This window comes from Panthera tigris, chromosome B4, assembly GCF_018350195.1.
Source record: "Panthera tigris isolate Pti1 chromosome B4, P.tigris_Pti1_mat1.1, whole genome shotgun sequence".
NCBI classification, from domain to species: Eukaryota; Metazoa; Chordata; class Mammalia; order Carnivora; family Felidae; genus Panthera; species Panthera tigris.
In genome coordinates, this window is record NC_056666.1 from 106,478,150 (window position 1) to 106,497,131 (window position 18,982).

General features: G+C 35.6%; 1 protein-coding gene and 1 non-coding gene across 7 annotated transcripts in view; both read right to left on the bottom strand.

Moving 5' to 3' along the window:
• Nucleotides 1–6,353: 6,353 nt before the first annotated feature.
• Nucleotides 6,354–18,982, bottom strand: part of SLC6A15 (solute carrier family 6 member 15) — a 49,241-nt gene continuing 36,612 nt past the window's right edge. For all 6 annotated transcript variants that reach the window (XM_015539065.2, XM_007085594.3, XM_015539064.2 and 3 more), the window contains exons 7-12: nt 17,712–17,953; nt 17,416–17,608; nt 16,199–16,391; nt 12,525–12,684; nt 9,013–9,175; nt 6,354–7,692 (exon numbers count right to left, since the gene is read on the bottom strand). In XM_015539065.2, the coding sequence (XP_015394551.2) occupies nt 7,321–7,692; nt 9,013–9,175; nt 12,525–12,684; nt 16,199–16,391; nt 17,416–17,608; nt 17,712–17,953 (1,323 nt within the window). In that variant the 3' untranslated portion in view covers nt 6,354–7,320. The remainder of the gene's footprint in view (nt 7,693–9,012; nt 9,176–12,524; nt 12,685–16,198; nt 16,392–17,415; nt 17,609–17,711; nt 17,954–18,982) is intronic.
• On the bottom strand, nt 10,270–10,430 carry LOC122240693. Its single transcript, XR_006220463.1, has one exon. It is a non-coding gene; the product is annotated as a U1 spliceosomal RNA (small nuclear RNA).

The window sequence follows — 18,982 nt, forward strand, 5'->3', positions numbered from 1 at the left end:
TATACAGATTGTCCCCTACCCAACGATGGTTTGACTTACGAGGGTTCAACTTTATGATGGTGCAAAACCATATGTATTCAGTAGAAACCATACTTCTCCTTTTGAGTTTTTTCCAAGCTGGCAATATGTAGTATGATACTCTCTCTTGAGATGCTGGGCAGTGGCCATGTGCCACAGCTCCCCATCAGCCATGTGATCACGAGGGTAAACTAATCGACACATGACCACTCTGTGCCCCTACAACCATGCTCTTTTTCCCGTTCAGTACAGTATTCAATAAACCACATGAGATATTCCACAGTTTATTATAAAATGGATTTTGTTAGGTGATTTTGCCCAACTGTAGGCTAATGGAAGTGTTCTGAACAGCTTAAGATGGGCTAGGCTGAGTTATGATGTTCAGTAGGTTAGATGTATTGGATGTATTTTCGACATATTTTCAACTTACAATGGGTTTATCAGGATGTAACCCCTTCAAAAGTCAGTGAATATCTGTAAATACCCATTTGAAGTGGTGTTCATAAAGACTAGGGATGCGATAGGTAAGTTCTCTATACTTAGTTGCCCAGGTCTCGATATTAGAGGTCTTACCTGGAATGTTTACACTTCACTGTTTCAAAAGTTTGGACGGTAATTTTCAGTAGCTGAGTCTCTAGCCTTTCAAATCCCTATTACCTAAAACATATTGTGCTTCTTAAAATGTGAGTAACTTGTGGGAGCTACTTTTCCAGAATTTCCATAGGTTATGCTAAGCAATGACCCTGATCTCAATTAGTTCCTATGTGCTTTTTAAGATGCGGCTGCTGTTAGGGCTACATTCCTAGTATTCCCTTTGTGTGAAACCAGCTGGACAAATCTGAAACCTGGACAGCAGAAGCCTCTGAGTTAGCCCTGAGAGTTAATCAATAAAAGCAGACAAAGCTGCCATGCCTGGCTGATCAGTGAAAGGTATCACGGCATGGGAAAGGAAAGCCAAGTCCCACAGTCTGTTCATCCATCTAGTGCGCACCAGGAAGCTCTTCAGCCGGAAATATCTCCTATTTTCTCTGAACGGACCAGAGCCAATGTCTTTCTTTAATGATATCACATCGGCAATCCTTTTTTTTTTCCCCCTATTAAAAGACAAAGACTCATTCACAGATAAATTGCTTTCCCCTCTGATGACTGGAACAATGATGTAAAGACAGAGATTCAGAATTCATTTCAGACTATTGTCAAATAATAATCAGCATTATTTTTATTCGGAAATGGGACTGTTTAATGCCAAAAAAATTTTCTCCCTATTATAAGAACTTCCTTTATGCCCTTGACATTACCTGAAATTATTTGATTATAGTAAAGAAATACTTGTGTCTTAATCATAAACAGCTATTAAATTCCAATGAGACAAGCTACTTATGAAATTCTGGGTACTTTTTCATTTAATCATCGCAAAATCAAGACAAATTCTCTGGACTAGTGCTTGTCAACACTGTATGCATTATGAAGTTTACTTTTGTAATAAGAATACCAAAAAAAAAAAAAAAATGATGCTTCTATCTGTCACTCCTATTCTAGAGGTATTTTGCTTACTCTGCCTAAAATAGAGAACCAGTTTTAAAAGCCTTATTTGAAAAACTCTGAAATGCAAAAGCTTAAAACTTTGAAAAATTCAAGTTTAGGAGACGGACCTAAAATAAAAAGAAGGTAAAAATGTGTGTGCTGTTTTGCTATTGTAATTCATCTGTAAAATTCAAGAGGAAGGCAGCTTAATCTATTGTTTGGGTTGGGATTTGTTTGAATATAAATATTTTATGAAGAGGTGGGAAAAAACTAAAAGTGAAAGAGTTTTGGATGAGAAAATGCTCTCTATTTTTAATGGATATGAGTCATAACTACAAGTTAAAAAGTGAAAATAAAATAGATAAGAAATTCCATATCATGATAAAGGGTGCATTATATCAATAATTAGATTTATTCTATTGAATCTAAGTCTCAGAATGAGTTTATCAGTGACCTCACTTGGACAAGGAAATGGAGAGAAGACATACTTATTTAGAACGGCTGGTTGGATAGTTGTTTGGTTGTCTACACTGATACTGCGTTACTTCATACGGTAACCCAGAAGAAAAGGATTGAGATGATTAAATCTCATATGATTGTTTATAAAAGGCTGAATTGAATGATTCTACCCAAAATTGTATTTAAAAAGTACATAATGAAGAGACTTTTATTTGATTAGCTAAGCAGAGAGATTGGGCCATCCGGTTCCCTCTTGCTCGGAGGGGGTATCTTCCTGGTTTAATTCTGCCAGATATTGACTTAACTGACCCTGAATATTCTCGCATTGATCCTTTTAATAATTATTCAAATTACAGCAAAGCTTTAAAATGAAGGGGGAGGGGAAACATAATCTTGATAAGAGAGATACTACGCTAGGGAAAATGAATATAAGCCAGGCACCTGCATCTATGAATTCTGTTGACCTGGTCAACAATGTGGGTGAGTGCCAGTGATGAGCAGATCAAATGAATGTCACCTTGCTACCATGCTTGAAAATTTTAAGCTTTACTCAATCTTTTCAGATTGGTCCTGCTTTTTTGCTTTTTATAAGCATCCCTTTAAATAACAGTAAAATTGGGGCGCCTATGTGGCTCGGTCGGTAAAGCACCTGACTTGGGCTCAGGTCATGATATCTTGGTTTGGTTCATGAGTTTGAGTCCCACTTTGGGCTCTGCACTGACAGCACACAGATACTGCTTCAGACCTCTGTCTCCCTCTCTCTCTGCCTGTCCCCTACTTGCTCTCTCACTCTCTCTCAAAATAATAAACATTAAAAAAAAGAAAGAACAGTAAAATGATGTTTTTGCCACACTTTTAATGGATTTTTCTTAAGAAAATTGTATTTTCAGAAACATTAATGCCACTCTTCTCTAAAAACCTTTATCTTCCTTACTATGCAACTGAATATAGCCTGAAAAGGCAAATAGGGGGAAAGAAAAGCAGCAGGGATACCACCATTAATTCATCTATGCGGCATGGTTCTTTATACGTACATGGTACCTCACGTGGCACTGCCTGGGTACCACAGGGCATGTTTTTGCCCAGTCATATAAATCAGGTGTTTTGATTGTGTTATTTATTATTGGTGGTTGCGGTGGTGGTGTGTGTGTGTGTGTATTCTTTTTAAACGTTTATTTATTTTTGAGACAGAGAGAGGCAGAGCATGAACAGGGGAGGGGCAGAGAGAGAGGGAGACACAGAATCCGAAACAGGCTCCAGGCTCTGAGCTGTCAGCACAGAGCCCGACGCGGGGCTCAAACTCATGGACCGTGAGATCATGACCTGAGCCGAAGTCGGACGCTTAACCGACCAAGCCACCCAGGCGCCCCTGTGTGTGTGTATTCTAGTGGGAGTGCTAGGAGTGACTGGTGTGTTAAAGCAATAGCAGAGCCCAAAGGGCACTGAATTTAGGACAAGATAATGTCCCAGGCTTTTTTCTCTTTTAAAGAAAACCTCCACATGATAGACATCCTTTAGGCAATGTTTCAGATGGGGACATATGTCCAGTAACTAGACACAATGAGCCAATTTGGGAGTCAGTCATTTGAGGCAAAACAACATATGAAACCTTTTACTTCAGTGGTAATTATAAAGGTAAAGTATGCTATACTCAGTAATGACTAGCTTATGGAAAGTTTTATCTTTAATATTTCCAATAGTTTTCTAGAGTTTTACATTTTTTTTCTTTTTATCAAAACTTTATGGCCCCCAAAATTTATAAGTAAAATTTAGGGGAAAAATCCATATAATTGATATAATCAGTATTGATTTTATTCATATTCAATCGACATAGATATGGATCATTTCTGGGGAGTGTTCAGGCAACAGTGACTGGAATAAACTCAAAAGGAGAAAGATATTTTACTTTTCAAATTATTTTTCAAATTATGAATTCCAACTTCTATCCACCTAAATTATTTTTCTCCCCAGTTATCACAGCTATAGCATCTTCATTTTTATTCTGTTTGAGTGAAGACAATTAGAATTCACATTTACTTGTCCTTCTTCTCATTTTCTTCATATCCACGGTTCCTAACCAAGAAGGCACACTGGAATAAGTTTAAAAACAAAAACCAAAAAAACAGTCATTGTCCTGCATCCAATCCCGAAAGAATTCACATTCAATAGGTTGGAAATAGTGTCTTCAGTAACTGTAAGGCATAATTACAGTTAAGAAGCACTACATCTTACTCTTAAACTTTCTGGGATCACTTGCCCATTTGAAGATTCTATAATGTATCTTCCTCCTTTAAAAAATGCACATAGACATAACCACATGGAAATGCAAATATACTTTCAGAAAATTACATCCCAAGACTTTGTCGCATCAAACTATTAGACTCCCTCCTTATGATTCCAACACCTAACAGTGAGTACATCTTCTCCCCTTCTTTTTGTCCCACATTGAACGTTCTATTAGCCTTACTGTTCCACTCCCCAGCCTCCTTTCCATTTAAAAATAGACAACCTTGACTATGTTACATCTGAGCACAATTCAGGCCAGAGCTTACAGACATAGTGAAAATAATACGAAAACAAGTAAACCTCAAATTTTAGGGCACAGAGAAGGATAACTCATACACACTACCGCTTATTGATTAAATACTGTGCTGTCCGGGAAAGCGTGGGAAAGGGGTCTCCCAGACAAACAGGAGAAAATAGGATCAAGATAAACAGTTCACGCTGATTACAGTAGTGCCTTGGCTTAGTACTAAGAACAAATTAGATGCTTGAAGAGATGCTCAAGAAAAAGTGGGCAAATGAGTAAATGAACGAACAGCTGAAGAACTGACGGAATAAAAGCAGCAGAAATGAGAGAAGACCTTGCTCTCTTCACTGTCTAGTTGCCTCATTTGCTAAGTGGGGGCATTAGAAACAGTTCAGATTCTCTTCCATTCTACAGGATTCCTGCATTCTTCACATTACTGGGTGAATAGAAGAGAGGAGATCTATTCGCCAGTGGAAGGCAGGAATCCAAACTGTAGATAAATGGCTTATGACAAGAGGGTGAGGAGCAAAGGGGGATGGTGCTATTTGACAATCTATAGTCACGACAAAGTAAAGGCCAGCAGGTAAAATAAGTATTTGGTACAAATTCTTTAATATTGGGGAAGCTTATAAAAACTATTGCTTCAACATAAAAATAAACAAAATTTATTACTTCAGCTTCTGAAATAATCAGGCAGATCTATGTGCTTTCACATGAAACACTGTCCAGAATAAATTATTCACTGAACTAAGATCCAGAAAACAGAACACAGAATGCTGTTATTTACCTCTACATAGAGCATCTCCAAAAGGACACATAAGAAACTGGTAATGGTGGTGCCTTGAACAATGGAATCGGGTGACTAGGAGAACTGTTGGAAGGGAAATTTACACTGAACTGGTATCAATTTTGAGGTCTTTATAATGTGCATACATTGCCTATCTATAAAATATTCCTAAGTTTTAAAGTGATACAAAATATAATATTTACGAAAATGTAAAAACAAAACCAAAATTTTGGTCACCGGCGGAATTATATTTTAAATGCTACGACGTGGTGTGATAACATAGTCTATAGCAGACCAAAAATATTTGGCCATAAATAATAGATATGGTAATGTGCCCTACCTCTCCTATTTTGCTGTTGTATTCATTGTTATTTTATAAATGCACTAATCTAGTGGTAGGACAGCTATAAATAAAAGCCTTTTAGTGAGATGGTACTCAGTGGAGCTCTGCTTCATCGAAATTCATATATGCAACAGTTTCATTAAAAAAAAGTCACAATTAGGGGCGCCTGGGTGGCTCAGTCTGTTGAGTGTCTGACTTCGGATCAGGTCACGATCTCGCGGTCTGTGAGTTCGAGCCCCGCGTCGGGCTCTGTGCTGACAGCTCAGAGCCTGGAGCCTGTTTCAGATTCTGTGTCTCCCTCTCTCTGCCCCTTCCCCACTCATGCTCTGTCTCTGTCTGTCTCTCAAAGATGAATAAACGTTAAAAAAAATGTTTTTTTAAAGTCACAATTTCTTACACTTCAGAGACAATACTGACCCTGCAAGCGGTCAAGTGTACACATGGTTTCCTAGGAGACTACTTTTTCAAGAATTGTGAGACTGCATCAGAACACCGTTTAACCATAGCATTCTATTTCTCCCTAGTCTCTAAAGTGGTGGTAGCTGTATTAATCAATTTATTAATCCCTCTTGGAATGTGATGATTACTTATTATGAAATGCCTAAATCCTGACTGAAATGCAAGATAATCCAGTATAGGTGATACAAGAAAAATCAATGTGGAAAACAAACATCATTTTTAACTTCATTTATTTGTAGCTTAAAATGTAATGCCATACAATCTTAACAATCACTTAAAAAAGGATTTATATTTGCATAAAACAGAAGCAAAACAGAAAGATATGAAATAAAATGCCATCTTGCTTCAAGTTTTCAAATCAGTACTTAGAGTACTAATATACATATATACATTGCAAGTATATATAAATATACTATGAGTAATCTTGAAACCACAATAAATATCAAGTAGGTTTTTAGGCACACGGCATAGGAAAATGCAGAATCTGCATAATTCTTGAGAGCGCTGAGTGACTCATTCTTAGATCACTTTCACACATATGTTTTACACAAAATATACAGCCATCGAGCACATGATCCCCAGTCACCTCTGAATCTAAACTGTCATCCAGCATTAGTGCCTTCTTATTCTTTGATACTATTGCTCTATACAGCTATTACATAAGAAAATATTTGCAGTCTTCTTCAGTTAATTGTCTAAGAAGGTATCAATGCTACCAAAATAAGTACAGCCTATCTACACAATATGTTCATGGAAATGTGCTTAGAGGCACCAACTTACAGAAATGTTTTTGTAATACTGGGATTTACCCTGAAGGCAAACTTAATACATTTTAAATTATACCATTTTTGAATTGCCAATACTATTAAACCAGAAATCATTACAAACTGAGGTAACACCTGTTTTTTTTTTTTTTGAGATAGAAATGCTTGAAAAAACACCAAAAGTATTTTTAAAAATTCTGACACACATGGACCTCAGTCACTATAAGCTTTATCTGTAACTCTTTCTGCGCAAATGTAAACCAAAGAATCTGAAGGAATGCTCTAGTTGAATTTACATGTACTTAGGATTAAAGATCACAGCCAAGGAACACCTGAGATCACCCTCTGATAAGTGAAGCCCAATGCTTCTCTTAGTAGAGCCCATGTTCATTCATACAAATGAACCAAATAGAACCCGCTGACATTTTCCCCCTGGCTACAAGTCGGATTCTGGCATATCCGGCATATCTGCCATTAAGTACCCTATTCCATATCGTCCATTGGGAGCAGTATCCAGAGTTGGTGATCCACTCTGTTTTCGATAAATATTTTTACCAAAATTTGGAGATGACATCTCGCTGGGTATCTTTCCATGAATGAGGCTTGCATCATCTCCCTCTAAGTTTACAGGCTCTTTCAGGACCCTTCCTCTCTTATAGGTCACAGATGCTAAATTGCCAGAGCTATTGTCTATCAGGTTGCAGCGACGAATGACGAAGACAGCTGGGACAGGGAGTATTGCCAGGACCATCAGCAAGATACAGACAACCATTCCCCAGGTTGGATAGCTCAGAAATTCTTCAGATGCCTGTTAAAGTCAAAAAACCCATTATTGGTTATCTTGCTCTAAAAGTATGTGGAAAAAAAAAACACCTGTATTTATCTTGGGTTTGTAAGCAGAGTCTTCGGATGTGCTTTGACCAACAAAAGTGACATCAATCAACTTTCAAGGCTAGGCATTACAAGCCTTGCAGTTTCTGCCTCTGTTTCTTAGAATGCTGTCCTCAGTCAATAATGCTAGGAAGAAGCCAAGAATGAAAGATTACATGGACAGAGACCAACCCTCCAAGTTTAATCAACTGTATGAGTTAGCTCAGGAAAAACCTAAAGAAGAATTGCCCGGCTCAACTGCAGAACCCTGAGAAATAATAAATCAGCATTGCTGTTGGTCATTAAGTTTGGGGATAGTTACATGTTACATGTGCCACCTGTCTTTCTAAAAACTGAAAATCTAAATTTTGTGGGTTTTTTTTTCTTTTTAAAAGTTTATTTATTTATTTTGAGAGAGGGAAAGCACAAGCAGAGGAGGGGCAGAGAGAGAAGGAGAGAGAGAAGCCCAATCAGGCTCCACGCTCACCGTGGAACCCAACACGGGGCTGGATCTCACAACCGTGAGACTATGACATAAGCCAAAATCAAGAGTCAGACACTTAACCGACCAAGCCACCCAGGCACCCCTAAAAATCTATATTTTGGCCCCAAGATTTTTGTAAGAGTTAACAGACTTGTTTATGCCCCAGTCATGAATTTAATTGTTGTTATATAATTACTGACAATAGAAGAGTTAAAGGTCAGAAATATCTCTGAAAAATAAGGATTTTGGTTTTATAACAGCTAATATGTACCTTTATTATTATGTGGCTAATTTGCACCTTGAAAACAGAAATTGAAATAGTCTGCTAATATAAAGCAATTATAACAAAACTTTCCTTCAGTATTTACTTAAATTATGTGTACACGGCCACTGCATATTCTCTTATTATATAGTATCTGGGATATGATTTAATAAATTTATGTAGGAAAAAATATTCCTGGTGGTTTAGGCAATATGTTTTCTAGAGTCAAAGGCCCCATAATTATTGGTTCATCTGTGGTGACATAAATACAGTTACTTTAATGAGGACCAAATCAGTGTTTCTTATGTATTAAAAAAAACAAAAAACAAACTACAATGTACAGCAAAATCATACATGTTTGGGGTCAAACAAAATATAAATCTCAAGATCCCTGCATAAAAACAACACCATTTATTAAACAGCAAAATATACTGTGAAGAAAGCAAAAGACAAAAACCCCTAAAATAATATTTTATGTATATTTTTCATAGCTTCCTTATTTTGTATTTTACCTTATCTTCAATCCATGCATTATAGCCAGGAGGACTTAATCCCATATTCACAACACTAGCTATTAGCAGTGATAATAGCATTAGAGGAGAAATATATTTCCACATATAGTAGTAATATCTGTTGGGAGCAAAGCCCAGCATATCTTTCAGGTCTTCCATAAACCTAAATAAAAAGAAAGTATTTAATTATGCCTCAGGTAATTATTTCTATGCCTTAAAAATGTGCATTATCAATAGTTTGACAGAGGTTTCATCGATGATACCCTATGACATTTTATACTGAATCAAAAAATCATATTGGAAGATTACTTACAAATTAAGAACATTTATAAAGTAAAATGGAACCAGTTAAGTACTGTGATTTTCATTTAGCAAAAGCCTTCTTAAACCAATTACTGAAAAGTCTCCTACTGGTGACTTTCTACTCTATAAACACAATATTTGCAATACATTAAAAATTCCTAGTCTCTTTTTTTACTTAGCAATAATAAATTAGTATCATTCAATATTCAGTCAGTCTTTATATAATCTAAACTTTCACTTCTTTTCATAGTCTGTTTATTTGAATTGAAAGAAGGTCCACACACTGTGACTGACTGATGTATTTCTCAAGTCCATTTTTCATCTCTAGGTTCCTCCTACTTCTCTTTTTTGTTTCTTCCAATTATTTGTTAAATCAGCTAGGCACTTTATCTCATAGTACTCCTACAGTCTGGATTTTTCTGATCACATCCCCAAGTGTTGCTTCACAACTACACTTGATCCCCCTGTTTCCTGTAAATTAGCACTTAGACCTAGTAATGATCAGGCTTATGTTGTTTTAAGTAAGGTTGTTGTGGTATCACTTACATGAAATAAAGTTCACCCTTTTAGGTAAATGATGTTACCATTGTCAAAGCATATAATCATTACATACTAGTCCATATCCCCTAGTATTTATCTAGAGATATTTACTGCCCACCCACCAGTCCTTGTAGCAATGTTTCTGCAGACTTTTTGATTTTGTAAAGATAGTTCTCTATTAGATTCTTCAAGGAGAGATCATAGTAGCTATATTCCCCAATTTCTTGTTAAGTTCACAACTGTCTGTGGTCACTACACTTGAATGTGAGTTTTGCAGGATTTAAAATCTTTGGCTTACGTTTTCTTTCCTTGAGAACTGTAAATATTTCTTAACTATATAATATTGTTACAAAAAAGTTTGTTGATTTTTCTCTTATACATAATTTTGATTGTTTTGTTTATTTGTTTGTTTTAAAGGAGAAAGTGTGAACACAGTCCCCTGCTACTACAAATTATGCAGTTGAGTTTCCCACGTTTGGGGAAATCACAGCGGTCAGTGCATCCAGAGTGCGCTAAGCCTCTCCCTGGGAAAACAACCTTCATGATCATGGTATCCCCCCAGCCAGGTTAAGTATGATCGTTTTGTTTCTTTATTGTTTTTGCCTGGATAGCCCTTTATTTTTTCCCTTCTTTCTATCTTTGTGGGTTTTTTTTTGTTTTTTCTTTTGTCTTGAAGTAATAGCCTAGACTACGTCCTAGTGTTGGCTATTATGGGCATTTTTCCAAGTATATCATGTGCCTTTTCAACATTCAAGTTATTTCAGGCAAGTTTCTTGAATTACAGAGTTTGATACGTTCCAGCCACTGCATTTACAGGACTTCATTGTACACATGTTGAGTCATCTTTGTATAACTCCTGTCTCTATTCCTTCCCTTTGCTCCTTTGTTATTTCTTGTTGCTTAAAAAAATAAACATTTACTCCCTTCTGGCTTCTAATTCTTGTGGAACTAGTCACTGTGCTTATTGTTCTTGTGTTCATTTTAATTTGATCATCACTTTGGAAGTGTTTTTTTATTGTTATTATTCGCAATTATTTCCTGAGTTCTAGCACCTTGTTTTCAAATCTCCCTTTTCTCTAATTGTCATATTCTTTATTTTTAAAATATTTTGTAGCTTCTATCACTTAAAACAATTTATTTCAACTCTTTTTGAAATATGGTTAGTTTTCCATCTATTTTGCTTGTGTATTTTTGTTGTCTGCAGGGATTTATTCTCCTCCTTACCTCTTTAAAAAAAAAAAAAAAATTTTTTTCCTAACATTTTACACCACAATCAAGTGAAGTGAATTTTCCTGCGTTTTCATACACTAAGATACACACTAAAAGATGGCAGAGCATTTTTTTTTCGGCATTTAAAAAAAACAGAATTTCTATCGTGAAGTTATTGTTAGCCTCATAGGCAATGCGTGCAGAGCACACTGCCTCACATACAGTAGGAATTTCGTAGACACAAGTTTAATAACTACTATTACTAGGAGTATCATTTCTCCTTCTGTTGTTAACCATTATTATTTAGGGACACTACTAAAATGAGATATTTTGTACTATGCCTATTGTAAATGACATACTGTGTAAATGGGAATCTACATTATGATCTTAATTGATCCACAGATCAGTGCAATAATAATATCAAATGCCAACACAATGCAAGTTAGGAGTTGAGGGTAGCTTGGTAGAGATACCTAGTTTTAAAATTAAGGTCTAAATTAAAGTCCTGGCTCTATAACCAACATACTGTGTTCTCCTGTATAAATAAGGCCAATTTTCCATTTGTAATATGGATATTAGTTACTACAGGGTATTTTTATGAGGATTCAGATTTTAATGCATGTTAGACAGCTATTACTACTATTGCTATATAGTACATGACTACTAAAAGTCCCTCCCCATGCTTGCCTGGAGCTTTTGACAATAAAAAAAATATTTTCCAACCTTTGTCACAAAACTCCTTCAATACTGATAATATTCTCAACGTTGTTTGAGAGGACTCTGGTCTTCATGCAACACACTCATTCTTACTTTACATATACTTCCAATAACCTAATGATCTTAGTGCCTTAGTCCATATATGTTAACTAGAGGCAACAACTTTAAAAAATACTGTACAAAGCCTCTAGTAACCCTTTTCTTCTGCAATTACTCTAATGCCTCATTTCATGCCAAGTATATATACTTTTGGCATTAAGCAGGTATATAATTTAGAGGTAATTAGGAAGTAATTAGGAAGATAGGATTTAAAGTTAAGCAGAAATAGCTATGAATCCCAGATGTGCTTCTGTCCAGGTGTGTGATGAGTTAGTCACTTGGCGTCTCATAAGCCTGAGAAATGTGAAATGTGGACAACAATAATAACTTCAAACAACTTAAACTTGTTGGTTCTTGGACCATAGCCATTACTCATTAATCTTGGAAGTTACTATTTGATAACTAGAATTAAATCAAAGCTCCGGAATCCTAGATTATATTACTATCTACACAATTCTATCTAATCACCTAATAGGGGAATATACTGTATTCAAGGGATTGAATGAAAAAAGAGCCTGCAAAAGATCTGATGTTGTTGCAAAGAATTTTCCCCTCTCATCATTCCCCTCCTCTTCTAAATGAAATAGGTATTGATGATTGGTCTTTCCAAAATAGAGATGAAAAATGAATGCACAGATACTTACTTATCTATGCCATAAACAAAGGATACAGCAATATTCTCCAAAATGACTACAATTAGCAGAGGCAGTGTAGCAGAATAATCATCAAACATTGTAACGAAGTAATTTCCAGAACGTTGCACAAATATCAGGCCAATACAAAATGCCAGAAGACAACAGATAACTGTACAAAAGAAATAGATGAAAAAAATTAAGCTTTTATTCACAGGCATCTTTTAAATTTAATTATGAATTACCATGTTCAAACAGTTTTGTTTTCACTTTTATAACTTGTCAATCATATAAACAGGCAACACCTTTCTTGATACTATGGAATATAATACATTGGGAGTTAGTTAGCTGGAGCTACGCCCAGATTTAATAGGAATCCATGGTAAGACTCAATTCATTGCCCTGACTCTGCAGAAACTTACTTACAAGCACAAATAAAAAAGACAGAAAAACTGAGAAGATTTTAAAAGCATAAATCTCTGTAATATACTTCTCTTTATTAATAACAAAGTGACCTTTTCAGGGGCTCCTGGGTAGCTCAGTCGGTTAAGCGTCCTGCTTCAGTTCAGGTCATGATCTCAGGGTTCATGAGTTTGAGACCCGTGTCAGGCTCTGTGCTGACAGCTCAGAGCCTGGAGCCTGCTTCAGATACAGTGTCTCCCTCGCTCTCTGCTCCTCCCCCACTCATGCTCTGTCTCTCTCTGTCTCTCAAAAATAAATGTTAAAAAAAATTATATATAAAAAAATAACACAGTGACCTTTTCAGGCAGCAAATGTTCATAGGTCTTTTCTGCTTTTAATAATGTTTTATAGTTTTGGAAGCTCTGTGGAAGTCTTAAATTAATAATGAGACTAATATAGCTCATAACAAGATTGTGATAACATATATATTTTTATATTTGACTGAAATACAGTTATTTTTAAAGCATAACTGAAGAAATCCGATCAGATCTTGCCTGAGCACCAACGCAAATCTCTATCTTGATATTGCATGAATAGATAAGTTGAGAATACAATTATGACAGGGTTGGGCAATCTCATTATCCAAGTAACAGAGAAGAACCTTCGAAAAGGAGTTTCTGGAGTAGTATCTAAGAAAGAGGCAAAAACTTCTGAGCACCTACAGTTAATATAAAAACTTAGAGAGGGGTGCCTGGGTGGCTCAGTCGGTTAAGCATCGGACTCTGGATTTCGGCTCAGGTCATGATCTCACGGTTTGCAAGTTTGAGCCCCGAACTGGACTCCATGCTGGCAGTGTGGAGCCTGCTTGGGATTCTCTCTCCCTTTCTCTGTCTCTCCCCAGTTTGCTCTCTCTCTCTCTCTCTCTCTGTCTTAAGTAAACAATAATAAAAAAAAAACTTTATAAAATTTTCTAAAAAAACTTAGATTTCTGGAATCTATATAATATTCCCATATTTTCATTAGACTATTCTCTCACACACTCAGCAAAGGACCTGTCAAAAGTAAAAGATGACTATGTTGTACTTCTCAACCACCTTTTAGCAGAGGTGAGTGCAAATAATTGAGCAGGTAATGGCAGTTTGGGAGGGGAGAAAACAGACATCCTTGGGTTCAATCAGATGAGGGTTCTCTAACAATCCCAGTAAGTATGAATTAAATGAAGTCATTACCTCTATCTCTTAAGCACTATGCTAGTGGTATGAGTTATACCATATGGAAATGAGTATTATATATAAACATATAATGTAGAGAAGGAAAAGTAACATTTGTTTGGAGTCTGTCATACACTGAAATAGTTAAATGCTTGCCGTACTATTCTGTACTCAAAGTCTCTGGATGACGTAGCAGGGTTTGAACCACAGCCTGTGTCACTTTCACCCTCTCCTACCTACACCACAGTACACGGTAAATATGAAGAAAGCATATTGTAGGTCGTATAGATGGTAAAAGTTTTGCTGGAGATGTGAGAGGAAAAGATTATAAATAATTGACTCATCTAAGTCCTACTGGACTGTCAGGGAAGACAAAAACATGCCTGGCAAAGGTGATGGAGGAACATTTCTTCAAGGCGAAATATGACTTTAAGTATAGGTATGATCCCAAAGGACAGGTAATGGAGCAAGAGAGGACATTCGCTTTGCTCTGAGCAAACAGGTCCTCTAGTGGGATCACCAAATACTACCTTGTGTGCTTTCCCTCTACACTGTTGCTTTTCCCTTAATTGTGCAAGCCCTCTTACTACAGAAGGGTTTAGATACAGGACAAAGATGACGAAAGCAGCAAAACGTTATTTAGCATGAACACCAGGCAGGATATTGATAGCCTTGAATGAAATAGAAACTTCAGAAGTAGAGACTGCCTTTTGGGAGAAGATAAGGAAGTTTCTCATTTACGTTCAGCTGAGTTGAGGGTATTTAGATAATAAATATTTCACAAACTGCTGAAGTTGCTTTACATATACATACACAAACTTAGCAGAGTAGTAAGTGATAAAGATACATACTTGAGATTTATTTACACGTAAGTCATTACTAAATCTTTCAGAGCTAAAAACTGAACTTTGAGGAGCTTGTATACTACTGCCCAGCATTCAATATCATATATGTATTCTTTTCCCAATTTGTGTTTGCATCACTTACCAACACTGCTCCTGCATTCTGGTCTGGCTGGCTTCCTTAACAGTTCTCTTTATCTCTATTTATATATGCTAACCTAAAGCTATTACTAAAGCTATCCTCTGACCCCAGAAGACCTTCCCCCTTTCCAATTTAACTTCCATCACTTTTACTGATAGTTCCATCATATATTTAGATGACCTTTGTTGCTTCCTTATTCTTACAGCATGTTAAAAATCACTGTTATGCTATCTATCAGTATATTACCTGGTGTAAGTCTTATCTACCCAAACTTGGTTTTAGTTATCGGTACTATTATTTTTGGAGACAAGGCTCTCCTGTATCTCTGTATCTCTTTTCTAATTTCTCTTATATCCTTTACATTCTTCAAATGCAAGGATGATGCGGTACATAACTGGTATTTTAATAACTGCTTGCAGACTGGACTTATGAATAACTATAAATATTGGTAAACTGTTTTATTATCTTTCTTACTTAGAAGTATTAACTACTAGTAGGCCATAAGGGCTATTTTATATGAGAACTGAATTTAGATTTATCAATTTCAACTATGCATTTTTTGGAAAAGGAATATCAGATCTGAACCTTTAAAAATATTTGTCTTGTTGGGGCACCTGGGTGGCTCAGTCAGTTAAGCGTCCGACTTCGGTTCAGGTCATGATCTCACAGTTCGTGAGTTCGAGTCCCACATGGAGCTTTTTGCTGACAGCTCAGCTCCTGGAGCCTGGTTCAGATTCTGTGTCTCCCCCTCTCTCTGCCCCTCCTCTGCTTGCACTCTCTCTCTCTCTCTCAAAAATAATAAACATTAAAAAAAGAATATTTGTCTTATTTACAAAGTTATGCATAAACATTCTATGACTTTATTCTAATGCCAGTAATTCATGGTAGTGACATTACTATTAATAAAGGGTGATATAATAAGTAATCATTAACAATCAATTCAACCTATGTTAAATCTATAATTTCCATAGTATATAAATACATAAATAACAAATAATAACATACGTATTAATAGACAGGAATGAATAAAAAACTTTCCTAAAATGGCCTGTATCAGTTCAATGACAAGTCAAATGCATAAAAACTCACCAGTAAGAATTTCTTTCCTCATTTTGAAAGTGTCCACAACAGGTGTGATGATCCCTTCAATGGTTCCAAACATGCTGCCAAGCCCTAGATTGACGAGCATGAGGAAGAACATCACTGACCAGAAGGGAGATGCAGGGAAATGTGTCATTGCTTCCGTAAAGGCAATAAAAGCTAAGCCAGTCCCCTGAACAGCCTGTAAAATATATATAAAATAGTGACATTAGTACCAAATAATATTAAGAGATAGCTATATATATATATATATATATATATATATATATATATATCAGTTACAAAGAGGAGGGAAACACTGAATAATGTTTGGAAATACTGGAAATAAATAGGCTGATATCGTGTTGTTGTCTCCTAAGAAACTGTGTCTCAACCAAACTTAAAGTCAATTGTGTTATCTCATAAAAACAATATACCAGAATTAAAAAAAAAGAACGTTTAAAAGTAAGTTGGTAATTAAATCTTTCTTTACAGAACTCAAGATTTTTATATAAATGATGGCTCCTTCCATAATTTCCTGCACATGATTCTTTATGCTTAGTCTCATGTATGGTTAACTGTCTTATGGCAAAGGATTAGTAGCCAAGCTCTCTGTTATATTTTCCTTTTTGGCAATACAGGGAAAAGGCAACAACCAATACAATGATATCTATTAATGTTCACCTATATCGTGTCTATTAAAATAAACGACAGTGCTTGAAGAAAAGGACTTAATCAGGACTTGTTAAACATGAATACTAAAATGGCCAAATATTCATGTGTCAAAGCAATTATGCAATATATAAATGATAGTCAAAATTCAAATTTTGTATTAAAATATGATACCAGGAAAAGTATCAGACTAATTTCATTTTCTATGATGAAAGTTTATATTTTATTTTAAATTATTATGGCTTAATCAATGGGATTGCTTTTTAAAGTAAAGCAATCCTTCATGATTTAAGAAAGTATGTTCTTTTGATTTCTCTCTTGTTTTTTCCCACTTTATTTGTTTGTCTTCTTTCTTAAATTCCACATGTTAACTGGTAGTAAAAACTTAAACAAAAAAAGAAGAAAATATCTTCTCTGAAATTAAAAATGTCAGTTTTGAAACAGCATAATCTTCCACAGGCATTTTAAAGGTCATTTTCCTAAAAGACGTTTTCTGGATAATGCATTAATTAAATGATTGATGACTATTGTATTGCTAAATATAACCTACTAACTTTATTTAGCTCATCTTCAATTTGACAGGAATTGAGATGAAGAGCAGGAAACTCTTCTTCTTTCACTTTTTGAATGATGTCATAAACTAAATGATAATCTTCTGCAGTAACAGTTGACAGGTTGATATGATGAGGAATAATATCCTGACTAATGTTGCCCATTCTCAAAAATTTTACGATCATTTTCGAATTTCTGGAAAACAGAAAAAACGTATTAATGAACATTTATGGGCTTGGGAGGTTATACTTTTCATATGCTTATGCCATCAAAAGCTAAAGGAAATGAATATCCATACTCTGCGATGCATTTCTCATTTATGACATTTGCTTTGAAGCCCAGAACTGCAAACACCACCAATGTTGCCAGGACAGATGTAAAAAAATTAATGAAGGACACCAGGACAGCATCGAAGTGGCAATTGTTGTCTCTTTTGTTGTAGCTTGAAAAGGCGATGACGCCACCAAACCCCAGCCCTAAGGCAAAGAACACCTGGGTGGCAGCTTCTCTCCAGACCTTGGGCTCCAGCATCATTTCAAGCTGTTTAAAATTAAACATAACAGAAGTCAGCTGCAAAATAGTATTTAAGAATGCTCTACATGGAATCAGTTCTACTATTTAAATATATCATAATGATATTTATGATATATTTAAGGTTATTTAAACTGGGGTGATAATCTGTTCGTAAGTAGAAATAATAAATTTTTCACTTAGTAACGAAACAAGAAATATGAAGAAAGACTACACACAAACATGTAGATGGAAATTTTACTTACGTGGAGGTTTTCTACCCATAAGGGAATTTTTAAATATCTTTAAGACAAATAAATCAAAAGGACTATTTCAAATTAACTATCTTCAATCATTTCTTACTTATGCCTTTGTTTTCTTTCCAAAGTAAAATAACTTATCAATAAAATCTAATTATTTAACTAATACCCTACGTTTTGTGTTTTCTGGTGGAAGTCTAATAGTCAAAGCAGATAATAAGCAGATTATGAGCTTGGTTAGAGCTATTTGTACTTTGCATGTTCATATATGTATTGTTGATTCATTTCAACAGTTGCCTGAAAATGGAAGAAGTGTAACTATATCATCTCTAAGACACTTTCATATCCAAAGTTTTAAAGTTCTAAACCTGTGCTGAATATATATTTCAAGTAACCCAGCTTCACTTCTTAGGCAATTATAACTGTATATAACAATCAAACCTTTCAAATGGAACAATTAATATTACCCATATCTGACACAGATGTTAATAAAGTTAAGTTTGATTTCAGTAACAATAATGTTTAAATTGGTATTGTATCTTTTTACCATTGCAGTGAAATTGTTCTCATTGGGAGCAATGTCAAACATGGCTAAGAACATGAGTTCCAGGTTCAGATCCTGATTCTGCCATTTCATTATCTAAAAACAGTGCAATCTACCGTAAGTGGCTGCTCTCTCTGAGTTTCAGCTTCCTCAACTGCAGACGGGGTAGCAAGGCATATACCACTCTGTCACATTCCTGACCTACCACACTCTAAGTGCTCAATCATTTTGGACAACTATGGACTGTACTGGTAG